Raw genomic sequence first — 20,214 nt, 5'->3', positions numbered from 1 at the left:
TTCTACGAGTAGTGAAAGTGAGGAATTTAAAGCCAGTAGAGGATGGTTTGAAAAGTTTCACAAGAGAAGTGGCATTCATAGTGTGGTAAGGCATGGAGAGGCTGCTAGTTCCAATGCTGAAGCTGCGAAAGAATTCATGAAAAATTTCACAGAATTAGTGGAGGACGAAGGCTACATCCCGCAACAAGTCTTCAACTGCGATGAGACCAGATTGTTCTGGAAGAGGATGCTGAAGAGGACCTACATTACCCAGGAAGAGAAGGCTATGCCCGGCCATAAACCAATGAATGACAGGTTAACTGTTTTGCTGTGTGCTAACGCTAGTGGCGACGTAAAAATCAAGCTGCTATTCGTTTACTAATTTGAGAACCCTCGTGCTTTCAAGCAGCACAATGTAAACAAAGCCAGACTTCCCATGATGTGGAGGGCAAATGCCGAAGAGGTGGGTCACAAGGACCTTGTTTTTGGAATGGCTACATGAGGCTTTTGCTCCCACCGTGAAGCGTTTTCTCGAAGAGAATAATCTGCCTAAAAAATGCCTTCTTCTGATGGACAATGCACCGGCACACCCTCCAAATTTGGTTGACGATATGGTCGAGGAGCACAACTTTATTAAGGTCGTGTTCCTCCCCCCCAACACGACTCCTATTCTGCAGCCCATGAACCAGCAGGTTATTTCAAATTTTAAGAAGCTGTACACCAAAGGACTATTCACCAGGTGTTTCAATGTGACCGAGGAGACGTCTTTGACCCTGAAAGAGCTCTGGAAGAACCATTTTAATATCGTTCATTGCATCAACCTGTTTTATTTGGGAAAATGGTTCCAACGTTTTAACAGAAAATAAGCAGGCAGGAATCAGAGAGGAAAGGTCCAATACTTCAATTGTTTACTTGTTCGAATATAGTATCAGTTACATACAATATAATAGTAATAAACATACAGATATAGGAATTGTACTATTGACTCACAGTAATACAGATATATGAATTATACTATTGACTTACAGTAATATCAAAAGACCCAGAGCCATCATCCTAGACCAGTAGACTGTGGGAGCCCGCATGTCAGTCTCGTCAGAGGATCAACTCGTGAGCCTGGTCCAATACCGGGCGGTGTGCACGTTCCCCACGGTTGAGCTTCCAAAGAAACTGAGGGCGGAACCTTCCCTTATATACTAATTGAGTGTCCTTGCCCAAAACGGCTTACGTGTAAGCAGTGTATACAGAAGTGATCAGTTTCTGCACACCCCTTCCCACGGGACACTTATGTTTTTATCTCTACTAAGCCTAAAACAACCCTCCTCAGAGACAGAAAAACAACTTACAGAAAAACATCTTGCATTAATTTAACCTTTTCCCTAGAACATTCTGAAACCCTTTATAAGAAACAAGTTTTTGCACAATCTTTGGCTATCATCCCAGACATTCCAATCTTTGTAGCTGGTTTTGCACTGAGGCGACCAACACCCTCTTACTCCTTTATTTCATCCCTTCTCCTGTTACAGAGAAAACATTTTTATTACACAACCTCATTGATAAAGCCTGGGAAGACGTCACACAATGGACCTTGAACTCGGCCTGGAAGAAACTTTGGCCCGAATGTGTTCCTGAACAGGATTTAGAAAGCTTTGAGCCTCCTATCGTGGATGAGATTGTGTCCATGGGCAAGAGCATGGGTCTTGAAGTGGACAATGAGGACATCGAGGAGCTGGCCCTGGATCACAAGGAGGAGCTGACGACAGAGGAACTCGCTGAACTCCACCAGGAACAGCATAGGTTGCTCACCGATGAGCACTCCTCAGGGGAAGAAGAGGAAAGGGCGGTTATAAAAAGTGATGCGCTAAAAGCCATCATGGAAAAATGGAACGAGTGCCAGGATTTTTTCGAGAAGAACCACCCTGACAAAGTGATAAACATGATGAACGACAATGTCGTCTTGCATTTCCGCAAAATTTTAATGCGTAGGAAAAGGCAAGTCACGTTAGACCACTATTTCGCGAAGTCTGATCCACCAGCTAAACCGCTAAAAACAATCAGAAACTCAAGAAATCACAAGAGAGAAAACACCTGAAGGAGAACATCCCTCCATTGTGGAGCTGGACTCTCCCTCAAAACTGTAACCTCCTCTCCACCCAGTTCCTCCTAACTTCCTTCATGCCAGAACTCGACTCATGCACGGTTAGTTTTCTTGGTTGTTTCTAGTTAGTTTTTGTATAAATTACGGATTTTTAAAACTCATTTAAAAAAACGTGTTTACAGCGATCGGTTCGTAAGGCTATTAGCGCGAACTCCTGCAATGTTACTTTCTTGGTTGTTTATGGTTGGTTTTAATAAAGTTCGGATTTGTTCAGATGTTCCTTTTTTTCCCTGTGCTTAAAACTCATTAAAAAAGTGTTTACAGCAATTGGTTCGTAGGGCTATTAGCGTGAACTCCTGCAATGTTACTTTCTTGGTCTAAAAGTGCAATGGTTTTGTGCACCAATTTTATGTCACGTTTTTTGCACACTTTAAATCGGGCTCATTTTAAAACGTACATATATATGTTTGGTATCATTCTTTTCAGAATTTATCGAAATTTAATATGATGTTCTGAGGTGGGCTGGTGCTCTGCCCGGGGATTTGTTCCTGCCTTGTGCCCTGTGTTGGCTGGGATTGGCTCCAGCAGACCCCCGTGACCCTGTGTTAGGATATAGCAGGTTTGATAGATGTATATATATATATATACAGTGGTGTGAAAAACTATTTGCCCCCTTCCTGATTTCTTATTCTTTTGCATGTTTGTCATACAAAATGTTTCTGATCATCAAACACATTTAACCATTAGTCAAATATAACACAAGTAAACACAAAATGCAGTTTGTAAATGGTGGTTTTTATTATTTAGGGAGAAAAAAAAATCCAAACCTACATGGCCCTGTGTGAAAAAGTAATTGCCCCCTGAACCTAATAACTGGTTGGGCCACCCTTAGCAGCAATAACTGCAATCAAGCATTTGCGATAACTTGCAATGAGTCTTTTACAGCGCTCTGGAGGAATTTTGGCCCACTCATCTTTGCAAAATTGTTGTAATTCAGCTTTATTTGAGGGTTTTCTAGCATGAACCGCCTTTTTAAGGTCATGCCATAGCATCTCAATTGGATTCAGGTCAGGACTTTGACTAGGCCACTCCAAAGTCTTCATTTTGTTTTTCTTCAGCCATTCAGAGGTGGATTTGCTGGTGTGTTTTGGGTCATTGTCCTGTTGCAGCACCCAAGATCGCTTCAGCTTGAGTTGACGAACAGATGGCCGGACATTCTCCTTCAGGATTTTTTGGTAGACAGTAGAATTCATGGTTCCATCTATCATGGCCGGACATTCTCCTTCAGGATTTTTTGGTAGACAGTAGAATTCATGGTTCCATCTATCACAGCAAGCCTTCCAGGTCCTGAAGCAGCAAAACAACCCCAGACCATCACACTACCACCACCATATTTTACTGTTGGTATGATGTTCTTTTTCAGAAATGCTGTGTTCCTTTTACGCCAGATGTAACGGGACATTTGCCTTCCAAAAAGTTCAACTTTTGTCTCATCAGTCCACAAGGTATTTTCCCAAAAGTCTTGGCAATCATTGCGATGTTTCTTAGCAAAATTGAGACGAGCCCTAATGTTCTTTTTGCTTAACAGTGGTTTGCGTCTTGGACATCTGCCATGCAGGCCGTTTTTACCCAGTCTCTTTCTTATGGTGGAGTCGTGAACACTGACCTTAATTGAGGCAAGTGAGGCCTGCAGTTCTTTAGACGTTGTCCTGGGGTCTTTTGTGACCTCTCGGATGAGTCGTCTCTGCGCTCTTGGGGTAATTTTGGTCGGCCGGCCACTCCTGGGAAGGTTCACCACTGTTCCATGTTTTTGCCATTTGTGGATAATGGCTCTCACTGTGGTTCGCTGGAGTCCCAAAGCTTTAGAAATGGCTTTATAACCTTTACCAGACTGACAGATCTCAATTACTTCTGTTCTCATTTGTTCCTGAATTTGTTTGGATCTTGGCATGATGTCTAGCTTTTGAGGTGCTTTTGGTCTACTTCTCTGTGTCAGGCAGCTCCTATTTAAGTGATTTCTTGATTGAAACAGGTGTGGCAGTAATCAGGCCTGGGGTTGGCTACAGAAATTGAACTCAGGTGTGATACACCACAGTTAGGTTATTTTTTAACAAGGGGGCAATTACTTTTTCACACAGGGCCATGTAGGTTTGGATTTTTTTTCTCCCTAAATAATAAAAACCATCATTTAAAAACTGCATTTTGTGTTTACTTGTGTTATATTTGACTAATGGTTAAATGTGTTTGATGATCAGAAACATTTTGTGTGACAAACATGCAAAAGAATAAGAAATCAGGAAGGGGGCAAATAGTTTTTCACACCACTATATATATATATATATATATATATATATATATACATACAGTGATCCCTCACTATATCGCGCTTCGCCTTTTGCGGCTTCACTCCATCGCGGATTTTATATGTAAGCATATTTAAATATATATCGCAGATTTTTTGCTGGTTCGCGGATTTCTGCGGACAATGGGTCTTTTAATTTCTGGTACATGCTTCCTCAGTTGGTTTGCCCAGTTGATTTCATACAAGGGACACTATTGGCAGATGGCTGAGAAGCTAGATTGCTTACTCTTCTCTCTCTCTTGCGCTGACTTTCTCTGATCCTGACGTATGGGGATTGAGCAGGGGGGTTGTTCGCACACCTAGCCAATACGGACGCTCGTCTAAAAATGCTGAAAGATTATCTTCACGTTGCTATCTTTTGTGCAGCTGCTTCCTGAAACGACATGCTGCACGGTGCTTCGCATACTTAAAAGCTTGAAGGGCACGTTTTGATTTTTGACTGAAAAACAAATTCTGTCTCTCTCTATCTCTCTCTCTCTCTCTCTCCCTGCTCCTGACGGAAGGGGTGTGAGCTGCCACCTTCAACAGCTTTGTGCCACGGTGCTTCGCATACTTAAAAGCCAAACAGCCCTATTGATTTGTTTGCTAGAGATTGTTTTCTCTATCTATGTGACATTCTGTGCTCCTGACATGCACTCCTTTGAAGAGGAAGATATGTTTGCATTCTTTTAATTGTGAGACAGAACTGTCATCTCTGTCTTGTCATGGAGCACGGTTTAAACTTTTGAAAAAGAGACAAATGTTTGTTTGCAGTGTTTGAATAACGTTCCTGTCTCTCTACAACCTCCTGTGTTTCTGCGCAAATCTGTGACCCAAGCATGACAATATAAAAATAACCATATAAACATATGGTTTCTACTTTGCGGATTTTCTTATTTCGCGGGTGGCTCTGGAACGCAAACCCCGCGATGGAGGATGGATTACTGTATATATATATATATACATACAGTACTGTGCAAAGTTTTAGGAAGGTGTGAAAAAATGCTGTAAGTAAAAGAATGCTTTCGAAAATGGAAGTGTTAATCATTTATTTTCATCAATCAACAAAATGCAGTGAATGAACAAAAGAGAAATCTAAATCAAATCAATATTTGGTGTGACCACCCTTTGCCTTCAAAACAGCATCAATTCTTCTATGTACACTTGCACACAGTTTTTGAAGGAACTCGGCTGGTAGGTTGTTCCAAACATCTTGGAGAACTAACCACAGATCTTCTGTGGATGTAGGCTTCCTCACATCCTTCTGTCTCTTCATGTAATCCCAGACACACTCAATGATGTTGACATCAGGGCTCTGTGGGGGCCATACAATCACTTCCAGGACTTCTTGTTCTTCTTTACGCTGAAGATAGTTCTTAATGACTTTGGCTGTATGTTTGGGGTCGTTGTCCTGCTGCAGAATAAATTTGGGGCCAATCATACTCCTCCCTGATGGTATTGCATGATGGATAAGTATCTGCCTGTATTTCTCAGCATTGAGAACACCATTAATCCTGACCAAATCTCCAACTCCATTTGCAGAAATACAGCCCCAAACGTTCAAGGAACCTCCACCATGCTTCACTGTTGCCTGCAGACACTCCTTATTGTACCACTCACCAGCCCTTCGATGAACCAACTGGCTTCTGTTGCAGCCAAATATTTCAAATTTTGACTCATCAGTCCAGAGCACCTGCTGCCATTTTTCTGCACCCCAGTTCCTATGTTTTCATGCATACTTGAGTCGCTTGGCCTTGTTTCCACATCGGAGGTATGGCTTTTTGGCTGCAACTCTTCCATGAAGACCACTTCTGGCCAGACTTCTCAGGACAGTAGATTGGTGTACCTGGGTCCCACTGGTTTCTGCCAGTTCTGAGCTGATGGCACTGCTGGACATCTTCCGATTTCGAAGGGTAATAAGCTTGATGTGTCTTTCATCTGCTGCACTAAGTTTCCTTGGCCGACCACTGCGTCTACGATCCTCAACGTTGCCCGTTTCTTTGTGCTTCTTCAAAAGAGCTTGAACAGCACATCTTGAAACCCCAGTCTGCTTTGAAATCTTTGTCTGGTGAGAGACCTTGCTGATGTAGTATAACTACCTTGTGTCTTGTTGCTGTGCTCAATCTTGCAATGACATGAAACTGTCTTCCACAACCTCACCTTGGTAGCAGAGTTTGGCTGTTCCTCACCCAGTTTTAAGGCTCCTACACAGCTGTTTCTGTTTCAGTTAATGACTGTGTTTCAACCTATGTGTGACATTGATGATCATTAGCACCAGTTTGGTATAATTGGTTGATCATACACCTGACTATAATCCTACAAAATCCCTGACTTCGTTCAAGTGTACCTATAAGAATTGATGCTGGTTTGAAGGCAAAAGGTAGTAATAGCAAATATTGATTTGATTTAGATTTTTCTTTTGTTCGCTCACTTTGTTTATTGTTATCAATTTACAAAATGCAATCATTATTTATATTTCTGAAAGCATTCTTTGTTTACAGCATTTTTTCACACCTGCCTAAAACTTTTGCACAGTACTGTATATGTGTGTATATATATATATATATATATATATATATATATATATATATAGATATAGATATAGATATAGATATAGATATATATATATATATATGTATAAAACTGTACAGAGACTGACTGAATAATAGATCAATGCACAGCCAAAACTGCCGGAGCTACAAACGTGAAATTTGGACAGTAGACACCTTTGTTGGCAGCTATGAAGAAGGGATTTTTTTGAAATTCAACCCCTGGGGGGTGAAAGGGGGGGTTAAACTTTTTTAAAGTGACACCTGTATATCACAAACTTCTTAATTGAGAAACACAAAATTGGTATACAGACACTTCAGTAAAAAAAACATAAACACGTATTTTTGGATTTTTCGAAATTCAACACCTGCAGGGGTGATACAGGGTGTGCAAGCTTGTATGGAAAAAAAATTAAAATAGGACTTTGGTCTTCAAACTTGATAAATATGCTCTACAAAAGAAATAAACACGTGCTTCAGTGTTTTTCAAAATGTAACCCCTGAGGGGGTGAAAAGGAGGGCTAAACATTTTTAAACTAATACCTGTAAACTACTTGACTGAGATACACAAGAATTAGTATACAGACTCTTCAATACATAGAAATAAACACATTTTAATACTTAAATACTGTTTCTACACTAAAAACATTTTAATTTTCGTCTTTTTAACATGCACACCAATTGTGTAATTATTAGCTACTACTAAGAATTATAACAGAATAATAGTCATAGCGTTCATACTGCGTGTGCACCTCTGCCGCTGAGTATATAAGTAGCAGCGCAGCGCCGGCCGCTTCATTATAAATGTGACATTTGTCTGTCTAGGCAACATGCCTGTGCATTTGATATTACTTTCAGTTCTAATTTGTAAAACTATACTTTTTAGTGCAATTTTTTCCTTTTTAAACACTTATCAAATAGATATTCCTATCATATATAGATATCACAATAGATATCACAAATAGATATCTCTATTCGTTTATTCTGTTCGATATCCTCATAAATATAATATTTTTTGCATTTCAACCTCTTTTTTCTCAGATTACATACACTTTTAAAAAATATCTTATTACAGCTCCTATTTTGTCCCACAAATATGATTTATTTCACTATAACAGAATAGCTGACGAAATGTTGAATAGTAATGGGGAAATGATACGCAAGCTTATTGTTTGGGATGAAAGCAACATACATAGATAGATAGATAGATACTTTATGGTATATAAAGGGGTATTGAAGCTCTGAATAGAAGCCTTCAAGATATCAGGGTTAATAGTAAGGTGATGGGTGGAGTTACAGTGTTGTTAGCAGGGGATTTTTGTCAAACATTACCAGTAGTGCCCAGAGGAACACTACCAGATGAAGTTAAAGCATGTTTTTAGAGATCTTATCTGTGGCCATTGGTGACCATACTCAAACTGACCAAAAATATGAGAGTCCATCTAAGGGGTGATGTTTTTGCTGGTCAGTTTTCAGACCTGTTGCTCAAAATGGGGCATGGCGATTGTCCAGAATCAGATGGTAAACTTATCATCCCTTCTGAACTCTGTTTTATCGTGACCACTGTGGAAGACTTAATTTCCAAAATATATCCTGATATTGCCTACATCCATAATAAACCTATGGAATGGATATGCGAGTGTGCTATTTTGGCCCTTAAAATGATCAAGCAAGCGTCATCAGCTACATCTTATTAAATTCTTTTGAAGGGGCTTTAATGGAATACAAATCAGTAGATTCGGTGCTAAATATGGATGATGCTACAAACTATCCTGTTGAATTTCTTAATATGCTTAAAGCACTGGGCTTCCCAACCCATAGGCTTATTTTGAAAGTGGGTGCTTCAGTGGTGTTCCTGCGAAACCTACACCCGCCCAAACTCTGTATTTGAACCAGGCTGCAGGTATCAGCATTAAAAAGCAATATTATTGAGGCGACAATATTGACCGGGTGTGTGTGAGGGGAGTCAGTGCTCATACCGTGCATACCCTTAATACCCTCTGATTTCCCCTTTGAATTCAAGAGATTGCAGTTCCCCCTTAAAGTCTGTTTTGCCTTGACCATCAATAAGTCTCAAGATTAGAAATTAAGTTTTGCCACAGTGGACTTAAAGGAAGACAGTTTCTCACACGGTCAATTTTATGTTGCATGTTTGAGAGTCAGCTCATCCAGCAGTCTGGTCATTTTGGCACAAGAAAAAAATGATTAGAAACATGGTTTATAAGGAAGTGTTCTAGCCGTAATATGTAAAGGGTTAAACTGTTTTTTGATGATCTGCTGACCTTTATCAAATTTAACTCACAGGCAATATATATATATATATATATATATATATATATATATATATATATATATATATATATATATATATATATATATATATATATTGTGATGGATGGCCGGCTTCCTATTCCGGCCCTCACCCCCAGGCCGCCAGGAGGAGATCTCCCGACAGCATGGTCGAGCCCCGAATTCCAGTAGGGCCTCATGAACTATGTACTTTTTATGCACAGCCCTGCTGGATACCTTGGGGTCCACTAGGAGTCGCTGTTGGGAGGCCCGGGGTCTCATATATGCCCTATAACCTGGAAGTGCGTCATAATCCCGGGACAAGAAGAAACGACGTGCTTCCGGGGTGAAGATAAGGACTGTTTACCCTGACCCGGAAGGAATAAGGAATTGTGGACTGTTGGGCAGGAATACCTCCGGGTCAGGGTCTATAAAAGGACTCTGGGAAAGCCCAGACACTGAGCTGAGCTGGGAGGTAGGGTGGCTAAGTGTCTGGGAGTAGGAGGAGAGAGAATTGCGATTATTATAGTGAATATTGAGTATATGAGTAGTGTGGAGTGGAGGGTGCTTTGTGCACGTGATTATTGTACAATAAAGAAGAATTGTACTATTACCTGGTGTTTGGAGTGGTACCTGAGGGTTCAAGAGGTGGACACATACCTCAACTGCTACTATATATATATATTTATATATATATATATATATGTATATATATATATATATATATATATATATATATATATATATATATATATATATATATATATATATATATAATGAAATATATAAATACAAAATATAAAAATATATATAAAATAATATATACATCAAATACTATAAAAATAATCATATCATAATATCATATTCTAATCAAATCAAAATGAATACAGTATTTTGTTTCATATTTCAACTATGAATAGCCCAGACAAGCCGGGTAATCCAGCTAGTATATACTAGTACACACACACATATATGTTGCCTATCCTTTAACACTATCTTGATATTAGTTTACAATTGAAAAGTCTGCATAATCAGTTAATGTGTAAACTACAGTGTCTTTGATTATTGAGTGTGCTTAATTCACACTAAAATAAGGAACTGCCAGTAAGACCAAGGAAACACAAAGAAATAATTACAAAAGCACACAAAAGATTTCAGAAGACACATTTAACCAACTTTGAAATCAGACACTGATCGAATTAGTCATTGCAGTAACAACCCGTAAGGCTTGTTGACTAATTTTCTTCAATGTGTATTTATTATTTATGGTGTTGCATGCTCTTCTATGTCTCCAAATTCTCCCATTTTACTCCTGAGTTTCAAAGACTTTCATGTTGCTTTAATTGGCAAATCTTGGGGCTTGTGATGCTAAATTAGATTCCAGAAACACAGATAGATGGATGGTTATTTATAGCAAGGTTGCATATAGATAACAATTATTTTTTGAAAACAAATAACAATTCTAGAGTATGAATTTGATTTTCAGCATGTTTGCTGTCTGTGTGACATTTACCTATTCTGCCAATATGTACTTGGTTTTTTTTCTGGGTAGTCTGATTTTCCTACCATATCTCAAAGTCATGTTTGTTTGAATAAATAACAGCCCTACATTAGCCAGCAGTGGGAGTTGTGCACGTTTCCTGTAATGGACTTGTGTCTTGTCCAACCAGGTCTCTTAATTGGCCGATGTGGAGGTGTATTTAAGTGTGCCCAGTGATTAAATTATGTCTCATCCATGCTTCCTTTGAACCTAATTCTGTCTCGTCGGCACCAGCTCCATTTAATCCTGAAAAGGTTAAGAGGTTTAGAAGGTTGTGTGTAATTAATATGTTATCTCAAAGTAGAATGACATGTCCTACATATGCATTGTATGAGGCAATTTCACACTAGCAACATACTGGAAATTTTGTATCTTTTAATGATATCCATCCATCCATTATCCAACTCGCTATATCCTAACACAGGGTCATGGGGTCTGCTGGAGCCAATCCCAACCAACACAGGGTGCAAGATAGGAACAAATCCCGGGCAGGGTGCCAACCCACCGCAGGGTGCTACCCACACACCAAGCACACACTAAGGATAATTTAGGATCAGCAATGCACCTAATCTGCATATCTTTCGACTGTGGGAGGAAACTGGAGCACGTGGAAGAAACCCATGCAGAGATGGGGAGAACATGCAAACTCCACGCAGGGAGGACCCGGGAAGTGAACCCAGGTCTCCTTACTGCGAGGCAGCAGCACTACCACTGCGCCACTGTGCCACCCTTTAATGATATCCGATATGTTAATTACCATGCCATCTAATAAGGTTTTATTTACACTGCTGAACTTACAAAATGTTTTTCTATTTAGATTTTATCTCTGCATCCATTCCTTGTGTTTACAAATTAACAAATTATATTTAAACAAATAAGCTAATATCAATCAGCAAGGGAGTGCCCTTTCCTAGTTGTTGAAACTTAATTTCTTTGGTACTTTTATTTTGAGTACATTATTACTTGTCGCTGTTCTTTGCCAAGTCATCATGTACTTTGTCAAATATCATTTTACTACTGTAGTATTGATATTTTGCAATAGATTATTCATCAACATTTTTTTTTTACATAGCCACCCCCAAAGTTAAAATTAGCTTGCACATCCCTGTAACTTAATTCACTTTTCGTCACATTTATTTAATTTAAAAACAAGTGTATTACAATAATCACCTGTACTGTGGAGACGATAACATGAGAACAAATCATATCTGGCTTAAAATTCGATCTGAAGGTCCTTGTACAAGTCAAAGCTAGATAATTAGATCAAAGATCCTTAGTCAAAGGAAATACAGATAATTTTTTGTTGATGCTTTATAAGAAAATACAACTCTGCCTACTTTGCTGTTACACACTATCACAAACATTAATATTTCTGTTATTAGTTTTGTTTATTTGTTTCTTTTATTTCTACAATAACAAATGGAAGTGTTTTATAATATGACAAAACAAAAATAATAGCTTTTAAGTTAAGATCCTTAGAAATAAAATTGAAATACTTTATTTAGTTTTCTTGATTGAGTCTGAACTCTATTTAGTTTTTGACATTTATTAAAAGATTTGAAATATAAGTATTCACCTAGAGATCTGGGCTAAAATATAATCCAATTTGTATTTCATCTGTTCTTTTCATTTTGTGACAGAAATGTAACTATAAAGCTGTAATTTTTTTTCTCCTTAGGAATTGCTTCCATGACTGTACCTGTGTATATTGCTGAGTCTGCCCCTCCACAGTTAAGAGGAAGATTAGTAACTGTCAACACATTGTTTATCACTGGAGGACAATTTTTTGCCAGTGTCATTGATGGGGCCTTCAGCTATCTTCCTAAGGATGGATGGAGGTATGTGTTATTTTTATTTTTCTAAAGGATTTTATTTTCTAAGCAGAGTAATAATTCTGGAGTTTTGGGCTATTTTGAGTTAATATGTTTCTCATTTTATGAGCATGTGATGTGAGTCAAAAGATGTACACATAGTTCAAACATGATACACACACCACCTTTGGAAGTCCTACAATGTACTCTTCTGGTCACATGCATCAGGAAATTGCAAACCAGATGTAGTATGAAGTAAAGCTTGTATGCTCCAACTCTTCTGACTCTGGAAAGATAGTGCTACTCAAAGTTAGAGGGAAAATATAACCCTTCAAATTCTAATTAAGCGAACTGGGATTCTGCATCTAACATTGGTTTAGATGTCTGTTCTATGTACAGTATGGTTTTGGTAAGCACATTTCAGACAACTGACTGTTTTTAACAGTGTATGACTTGGGAGGCTAAGGGTTTGGACAAAGAATGCATAAATTTGGTTGTTTTACCACTCCCTATCACTGTTACAAACATCAACATGAAGAAGCATCTTTCTGTCACACCATTGCAATGTGGAGCACAACTTGGCAGCCATATTGAGAAAGGCATGTGGCTTGTTCTGATGAAAGCTGACCAAAAATGATGCTTTAACTAGGGACATTTTAAGTAATAAACAAGTCTGTGTACCGTCTGAAACTACACATCAGCATTTATCAGGTTGTATGGTTGCCAATATTCACTTGTACTTTACTTATCTATACTAATAAAAGGCAAAGCCCTCACTGACTGACTCATCACTAATTCTCCAACTTCCCGTGTAGGTAGAAGGCTGAAATTTGGCAGGCTCATTCCTTACAGCTTACTTACAAAAGTTAGGCAGGTTTCATTTCGAAATTCTACACGTAATGGTCATAACTGGAACCTGTTTTTTGTCCATATACTGTAATGGAGGAGGCGGAGTCACGTATCGCGTCATCACGCCTCCTACGTAATCACGTGAACTAAAAACAAGGAAGAGATTTACAGCATGAGTCAAACGCGGGAACGAAGGTAAATGACGTTAATTTTTGAGTGTCTTTTAATACTGTGTAAGCATACATATTAACACGTGCAATTAAACGTGTGCATTTACGGGGTGATTTCTCAGGCTTAAAAGCTCGCCTTTTATTAAAAAGGTGAATGCAAACTGTTTTCATTCTGAAGGGCACAAACCACGTTAGATTTCATGCTCAAGAGTAAGCTCAGCACACAGCTTGGTCATATTAGAACGGGAAGGACGAACTGACAACATGGTATACAAAGAGATCCTTAAGAAATAATTATTGATTCATTTTCCCTCAGTTTAAAAAGGTTTACTTTTCTTCTTAATAAAAATTTTAAAGCAGTACTTCAGCACTGCAAAGCGCGGGTATTTTGATATATATCAAAATATATCGCGTCATCACGCCTCCCATGTAAGCACGTGAACTAACCCGCTGCCGTTTGCAATGCCATATTCGCGAGATACAAGTTTAATGAGAAGACACGAGGTAAAAACGACAGTTTGGATCACTTTGTGACAGAGTTAAAATTGCTGTAGCGAGAAACTTTTAACTGCCGGGTCTTAGCTAACATTAAATAAACCCCTGGACATCGCAACATCACACAAGAGAGCTGCTCACGTGAAGTGACTGAACGCAGCAGGAGTGATCACTTTGATGAATCAAACCTGTTCAAAAAACACATTACACAATTGGTAAGGTACGAAAACAATATGAAACCGATTGTGGATTTGCGTACAGCCACTGAAACTTTGTGACGGCACGAGACTTCAGGTCACGTGTCTGCAAAACAACCTCATTGAAGCAACTATTTTTACTGGCGGTGGCTCAGGGGAGAGAGTTTTTATTCCTCGCATCCCCGTTATACCCTCTGATCTCCCATTTCAATACAAATGCCTCCAATTTCCACTAAGCCTCTGCTTAGCTATGACAATTAATAAGTCTCAGGGACAGACCCTACAAAAGGTTGACATTCATTTGATATATATATATATATATATATATATATATATATATATATATACAGTAATCCCTCCTCCATCGCGGGGGTTGCGTTCCAGAGCCACCCACGAAATAAGAAAATCCGCGAAGTAGAAACCATATGTTTATATGGTTATTTTTATATTCTCATGCTTAGGTCACAGATTTGTGCAGAAACACATGAGGTTGTAGAGAGACAGGAACGTTATTCAAACACTGCAAACAAACATTTGTCTCTTTTTCAAAAGTTTAAACTGTGCTCAATGACAAGACAGAGATGACAGTTCAGTCTCACAATTAAAAGAATGCAAACATATCTTCCTCTTCAAAGGAGCAAAAAAATCAATAGGGCTGTTTGGCTTGTAAGTATGCGAAGCACCGCGGCACAAAGCTGTTGAAGGCGGCAGCTCACATCCCCTCCGTCAGGAGCAGAGAGAGAGTGAGAGTGAGAGAGAGAGAGACAGATAAAAAAAAATCAATACGTGCCCTTTGAGCTTTTAAGTATGCGAAGCACCGTGCAGCATAGTTAAAAGCTGCACACAGAAGGTAGCAACGTGAAGATAATCTTTCAGCATTTTCAGACGAGCGTCCGTATCGTCTAGGTGTGCGAACAGCCCCCCTGCTCACACCCCCTACGTCAGGATCACAGATAGTCAGCGCAAGAGAGAGAGAAAGAAAAGTAAGCTGGGTAGCTTCTCAGCCATCTGCCAATAGCGTCCCTTGTATGAAATCAACTGGGCAAACCAACTGAGGAAGCATGTACCAGAAATTAAAAGACCCATTGTCCTCAGAAACCCGCGAAGCAGCGAAAAATCCGCGATATATATTTAAATATGCTTACATATAAAATCCGCGATGGAGTGAAGCCGCGAAAGGCGAAGCGCGATATAGCGAGGGATTACTGTATATATATATATATATATATATATATGTAGATATGTATATATATATATATATATATGTAGATATGTATGTGTATGTATGTATGTGTGTATGTATATATATATATGTGTGATATGTGTATATATATATATATGTATATATATGTAGATGTGTATATGTATATATATATATATATATGTATATATGTGTATATGTACATATGTGTATATATGTGTATATGTACATATGTATATATATGTATATGTGTGTGTGTGTATATTATATAATATATATATGACAGCAACACTCATAACAGTGACAACACAATTACATATATATATATATATATATATATATATGTAGATATGTATATATATATATATATGTGTCAATGTATTTTTGTATGTATGTCTAGATATATATATATATGTAGATATGTATATATATATATATGTGTATATATATGTTGATGTGTATATATATGTAGATATGTGTATATATGTAGATATGTAAATATATATGTATATATATGTGTCTGTGTATATATATATATATATATATATGTGTGTGTGTGTGTATGTATGTATGTATGTGTGTATATATATGTATGTGTGTGTATGTGTATCTATGTATGTGTATATGTATATATGTATATGTGTGTGTGTATGTGTGTATATATATGTTGATATATGTATATATATATGTGGATGTGTATATGTATATATATATATATATATATATATATATATATATATATATATATATATGTAGATATGTGTATATGTAGATATGTATATATGTATATATATGTTTATGTGTGTGTATGTGTGTGTGTATAGCAACACTCATAACAATGACAACACAATTACATTGACAATCATGTTACGTTATTTTTAAAATGTTTGATTTTCTTTTTCATAACCTCTTTAACACACTACTTCTCCGCTGCGAAGCGCGGGTATTTTGCTAGTTGTTATTATTTTTGAATATCTATATATATAATTCACTAAGTCCATGACAAGCAAGACGCATGCAAGACAGAGCCACGCCCGCCAACTCACAGAGCCCCGCCCACCAACAATTCACTAAGCAGCTGACCATGGCACGCAAGACAGAGACCATGGGATATGCATGACAGAGCCACGCCCGCCAACTCACAGAGCCACGCCCACCAACTCTAAGACCATGAGATATGCACAACAGAGCCCCACCCGCCAACTCTAACCCTCCTCCTGCGTCATGGGATACGCACGACAGATCCCCGCCCACCAACTCTAACCCTCCTCCCGAGTCCACCCTCGCTCTCAAGGCATGCACACTGCCTGCTCATGTGCCAGCACGCAACACCTCACCAAACACCGCCTCAGTCGCATTCGTCTCTGCTACAGTCCACATGCACCTGAGCCACATTGACTTTTCATTGTTCTTTTCGGTTCCGGCTGCTTTTCTATATATAATCCACCAAGTCGCCCGACCATGGGATACGCACGCACACGAGACAGAGCCCCGCCTGCCAACTCTAACCCTCCTCCCGCATCATGGGATATGCACAACAGAGCTCCACCCGCCAACTGTAACTCTCCTCCTGAGTCGCTTTCTCCCACGTCCACCCTTGCTCTCGAGGCATGCGCACTGCCTGCTCATGTGCCCGCCCCCAACTCCTCACCTGAGTTCCTTTCGTCTGTGTACAGTCCACATGTACCTGTGAGTCACGTTGACTGTTCATTTTCCAAACACATCCTGAGTTGCTTTGGTCTGTGCTACGGTCCACATGCACCTCTGAGCCAAGTTGACTGTTCATTTTCCTAACATGGCCACCGCTTCACATGTATTTCATGGAAACAACTCTTCTTTCAATGTTATACAAATTCCTGCATCAGGTAATAGCGCTTGCAGTGAGATTTTGTTGCTGCAACTAGACAAAATGCTATGACAGGTTAATCCCTTCGCTAAGTCATACATGCAAATGCATGACATTATCACTCACAGTAACCCTGTTGCTGCTGTACGAATGATATTCATGGAAAATCCAACTCTGGATATGAGAAGGTATAACGCCCCGTCCTGTCAAACTGATGTTGCTGCTATCTTTGTAGGTGAAGACGGGGAACCTCCTGCACAACGCGACATTTGCATATACCCAAGGGGAGATGCTTGCAAGCGTATCTCTGTACTCAATATGAACTGTGACCCCATGGTTTATCCACTGCTATTCCCTTACGGAGATGCAGGCTGGCACATACAATTGACCCATGTTGAGGAAAAGCGAACCGCGAAAAGAGCATGAGTCACGCAGCTCCAATTGTATGCTTACAGGCTTGCCATGAGAACTGCATTTAGCGACATCGACTTCTCAACTGTGACTCCGGAACAACTCAGTACGCGAGCTATATTAAGCGTCACCAACGAAGACTCACTGCACCTTAATGAACAAGTACTGAAACTTATCCCTACCGACGAAGTAACTTTCACCAGCGTTGACTCCATTGTCACAGACGATCCCGCAGATCAAGTTTCACTGGCATGCCTCCGCATAAACTCTAACCCTCCTCCCACATCATGGGATACGCATGACAGAGCTCCGCCCGCCAACTCTAACCCTCCTCCCACTTCCATTACCTTCACATTGTTTTCCTTTTATTTCTGATCCCGTTCAACAACTATATGGCGACATCGACTTCTCAACTGTGACTCCGGAAAAACTCAGTTCGCGAGCTATATTAAGCGTCACCAACGAAGACTCGCTACACCTTAATGAACAAGTACCGAAACTTATCAGTCACCAGCGTTGACTACATCGTCACAGACAGTCCCGCAGATCAAGTTTCATTCCCCGAAGAATTTCTTAACAGTCTTACTCCCACTGGCATGCCTCTGCATAAACTCAAAATTAAAATAGGTTCAGTCGTCATGCTTCTCAGAAATCACATGCCAGCAAGAAGTCTCTGTAATGGCACTAGACTGACTTACCCGCATTCACTGCAATGTACTGGAGTGTAAAACTATCGCAGCTCCTACCTCACAAACTGTCCCTATTCCCCGGATATCCCTGACCCCATCAGATTCAAATTCGCCTTTTACTTTTACACGCAGACAATTTCCTGTTAGATTGGCCTTTGCAATGACAATTAATAAGGCACAGGGCCAAACTTTCAAAAAGATATGCCTGTATCTGCCACAACCAGTTTTCAGTCACGGACAATTGTATGTTGCTCTCTCCAGAGTTCCATCTTTTCATTCACTGACAGTCGTATCCTCAAACCCACCCCATTTGGACAACTGTGTCTTTCAGGAAGAGTTCACCCATCAATAAATAATTATGCGGTGTATGCTACGCTGCGGGTGGGCTAGTTATCAATAATACATTATTTAAAGTATAACTTAACTCCTGCTTGTCTTTTACTACACCTAGTTGCCTGAGGTTATAAATGTAGGAGGTAAGGTGGGGAGGAATTATAAACTACAATACCTTGTAAACAGTGGTAAGTCTGTGAGATTTGAGGCATTCTGACAAAGGCTACACATTGATAATACAAAAGGGGAAAGTAGAGTAATATAGAACTCTACCAAGACAAAACAGCTAGTCTTCCTCCAACTCAACATACTTTTCTTTCTTATGCTCATGGGCTTCCTCCATCCTCTCCTCCCAAGGAACTGCAAGTTCCAGCGTAACCAGCTGCTTGGATGTTTCTGAAAACAAGACGATGTCTGGGCTCAAGGTAGTCTCTACTTCCTTCACCTGCCAGTCTGGTGCTGTTCCCAAGAGCCCTAGTGCTACCCTTGGCTGATGTCTGGGCTTTTCTCCCGCTTTGACAAAAGCAATCATCTGTCTCAGTGGTCTGGTGCACTTGATCTGGTCTCTGGCACTTGAAATTGTTCCTGTAATTACCTTCAATACTTGGTCATGCCTCCAGCAATTTTGAAGCTCACCCAGTGCTTTCAGGCAACTGCTAAGGATATGTTCAAGTTCCCCTTCTCTCTGGCATAAGGGGTCTTCTGGAGCGTCAACCTTGCTCCAGCAGAAGCGGTTGGATAGACTTAGCAAGACATCATAGAGAGCTTGGAAACGTGATCTGGAAGGGCTCAACCTGCCAGGGCTCAGACCAGGAGATCTTGCGGTCCATAGCATTCCTACCACTTGACTTCCCTCAAGTTCCTTGACCCCTGCTCTCACTTTCTCTTGTACCAGGTGGTACAGGCCCTATCATAACTGGTTTGTGGTATGCTCCCAAGCCCTGCTCGACCAGATGTCACTGGCCACACCAGAGTCCTGTGGCATAGCTCTGTCTCTGCCCTATCCACTGTATCCTCCTCCCTCCACTTCCTTCCAGTCCTTATCTCAATGCAAGCCTTGGAGACTGTAGGGTTACTTAGACTCCCTATATTGAAGCATCTCTCTTGTGCTGATAACCATAAACTACTCATTCAGACTACTCAAAGGGAGTCTTAGTTTGTTTTTCTCCCATACAGAGCAATGCTGCTCAGTCTTTTGTGGGAGGCCCAACCATTTACGGAGATGGTGGTTGATTCTTCCCTCAAAGCCCTCTGCAGTTGACAGTGAAACCTCATAAATTAGCAGTGGCCACAAGGTCCTGGGAAGTACACCTTGCTGATAAATCCAGGTTTTAAAACACTTTGGTAGGCCTGACCTATCCACCGTTACCAACAAAGCCTCCAGCTTCTGGTTTGTGGCCTTGATAGATCTAGAGT

At 39.8% G+C, this 20,214-nt stretch overlaps 2 protein-coding genes across 6 annotated transcripts in view; both read left to right on the top strand.

The window, feature by feature from the left end:
- LOC127528083 (uncharacterized) overlaps positions 1 to 20,214 on the top strand; it is a 532,584-nt gene that overhangs the window by 154,532 nt on the left and 357,838 nt on the right. The window lies entirely within an intron of this gene.
- LOC114659714 (proton myo-inositol cotransporter) overlaps positions 1 to 20,214 on the top strand; it is a 503,513-nt gene that overhangs the window by 172,535 nt on the left and 310,764 nt on the right. For all 5 annotated transcript variants that reach the window (XR_003717583.2, XM_051935138.1, XM_051935134.1 and 2 more), the window contains exon 2: positions 12,475 to 12,634. Coding sequence is in view for 4 of the 5 variants with exons in the window: in XM_051935138.1 (XP_051791098.1) it covers positions 12,475 to 12,634 (160 nt within the window). In the remaining variant the exon portion in view is untranslated. The remainder of the gene's footprint in view (positions 1 to 12,474; positions 12,635 to 20,214) is intronic.

This window comes from Erpetoichthys calabaricus, chromosome 1, assembly GCF_900747795.2.
Source record: "Erpetoichthys calabaricus chromosome 1, fErpCal1.3, whole genome shotgun sequence".
Lineage (NCBI taxonomy): Eukaryota > Metazoa > Chordata > Cladistia > Polypteriformes > Polypteridae > Erpetoichthys > Erpetoichthys calabaricus.
Note: the sequence above shows the minus strand (reverse complement) of the source record. Positions and strands in the feature narration are given on the sequence as shown.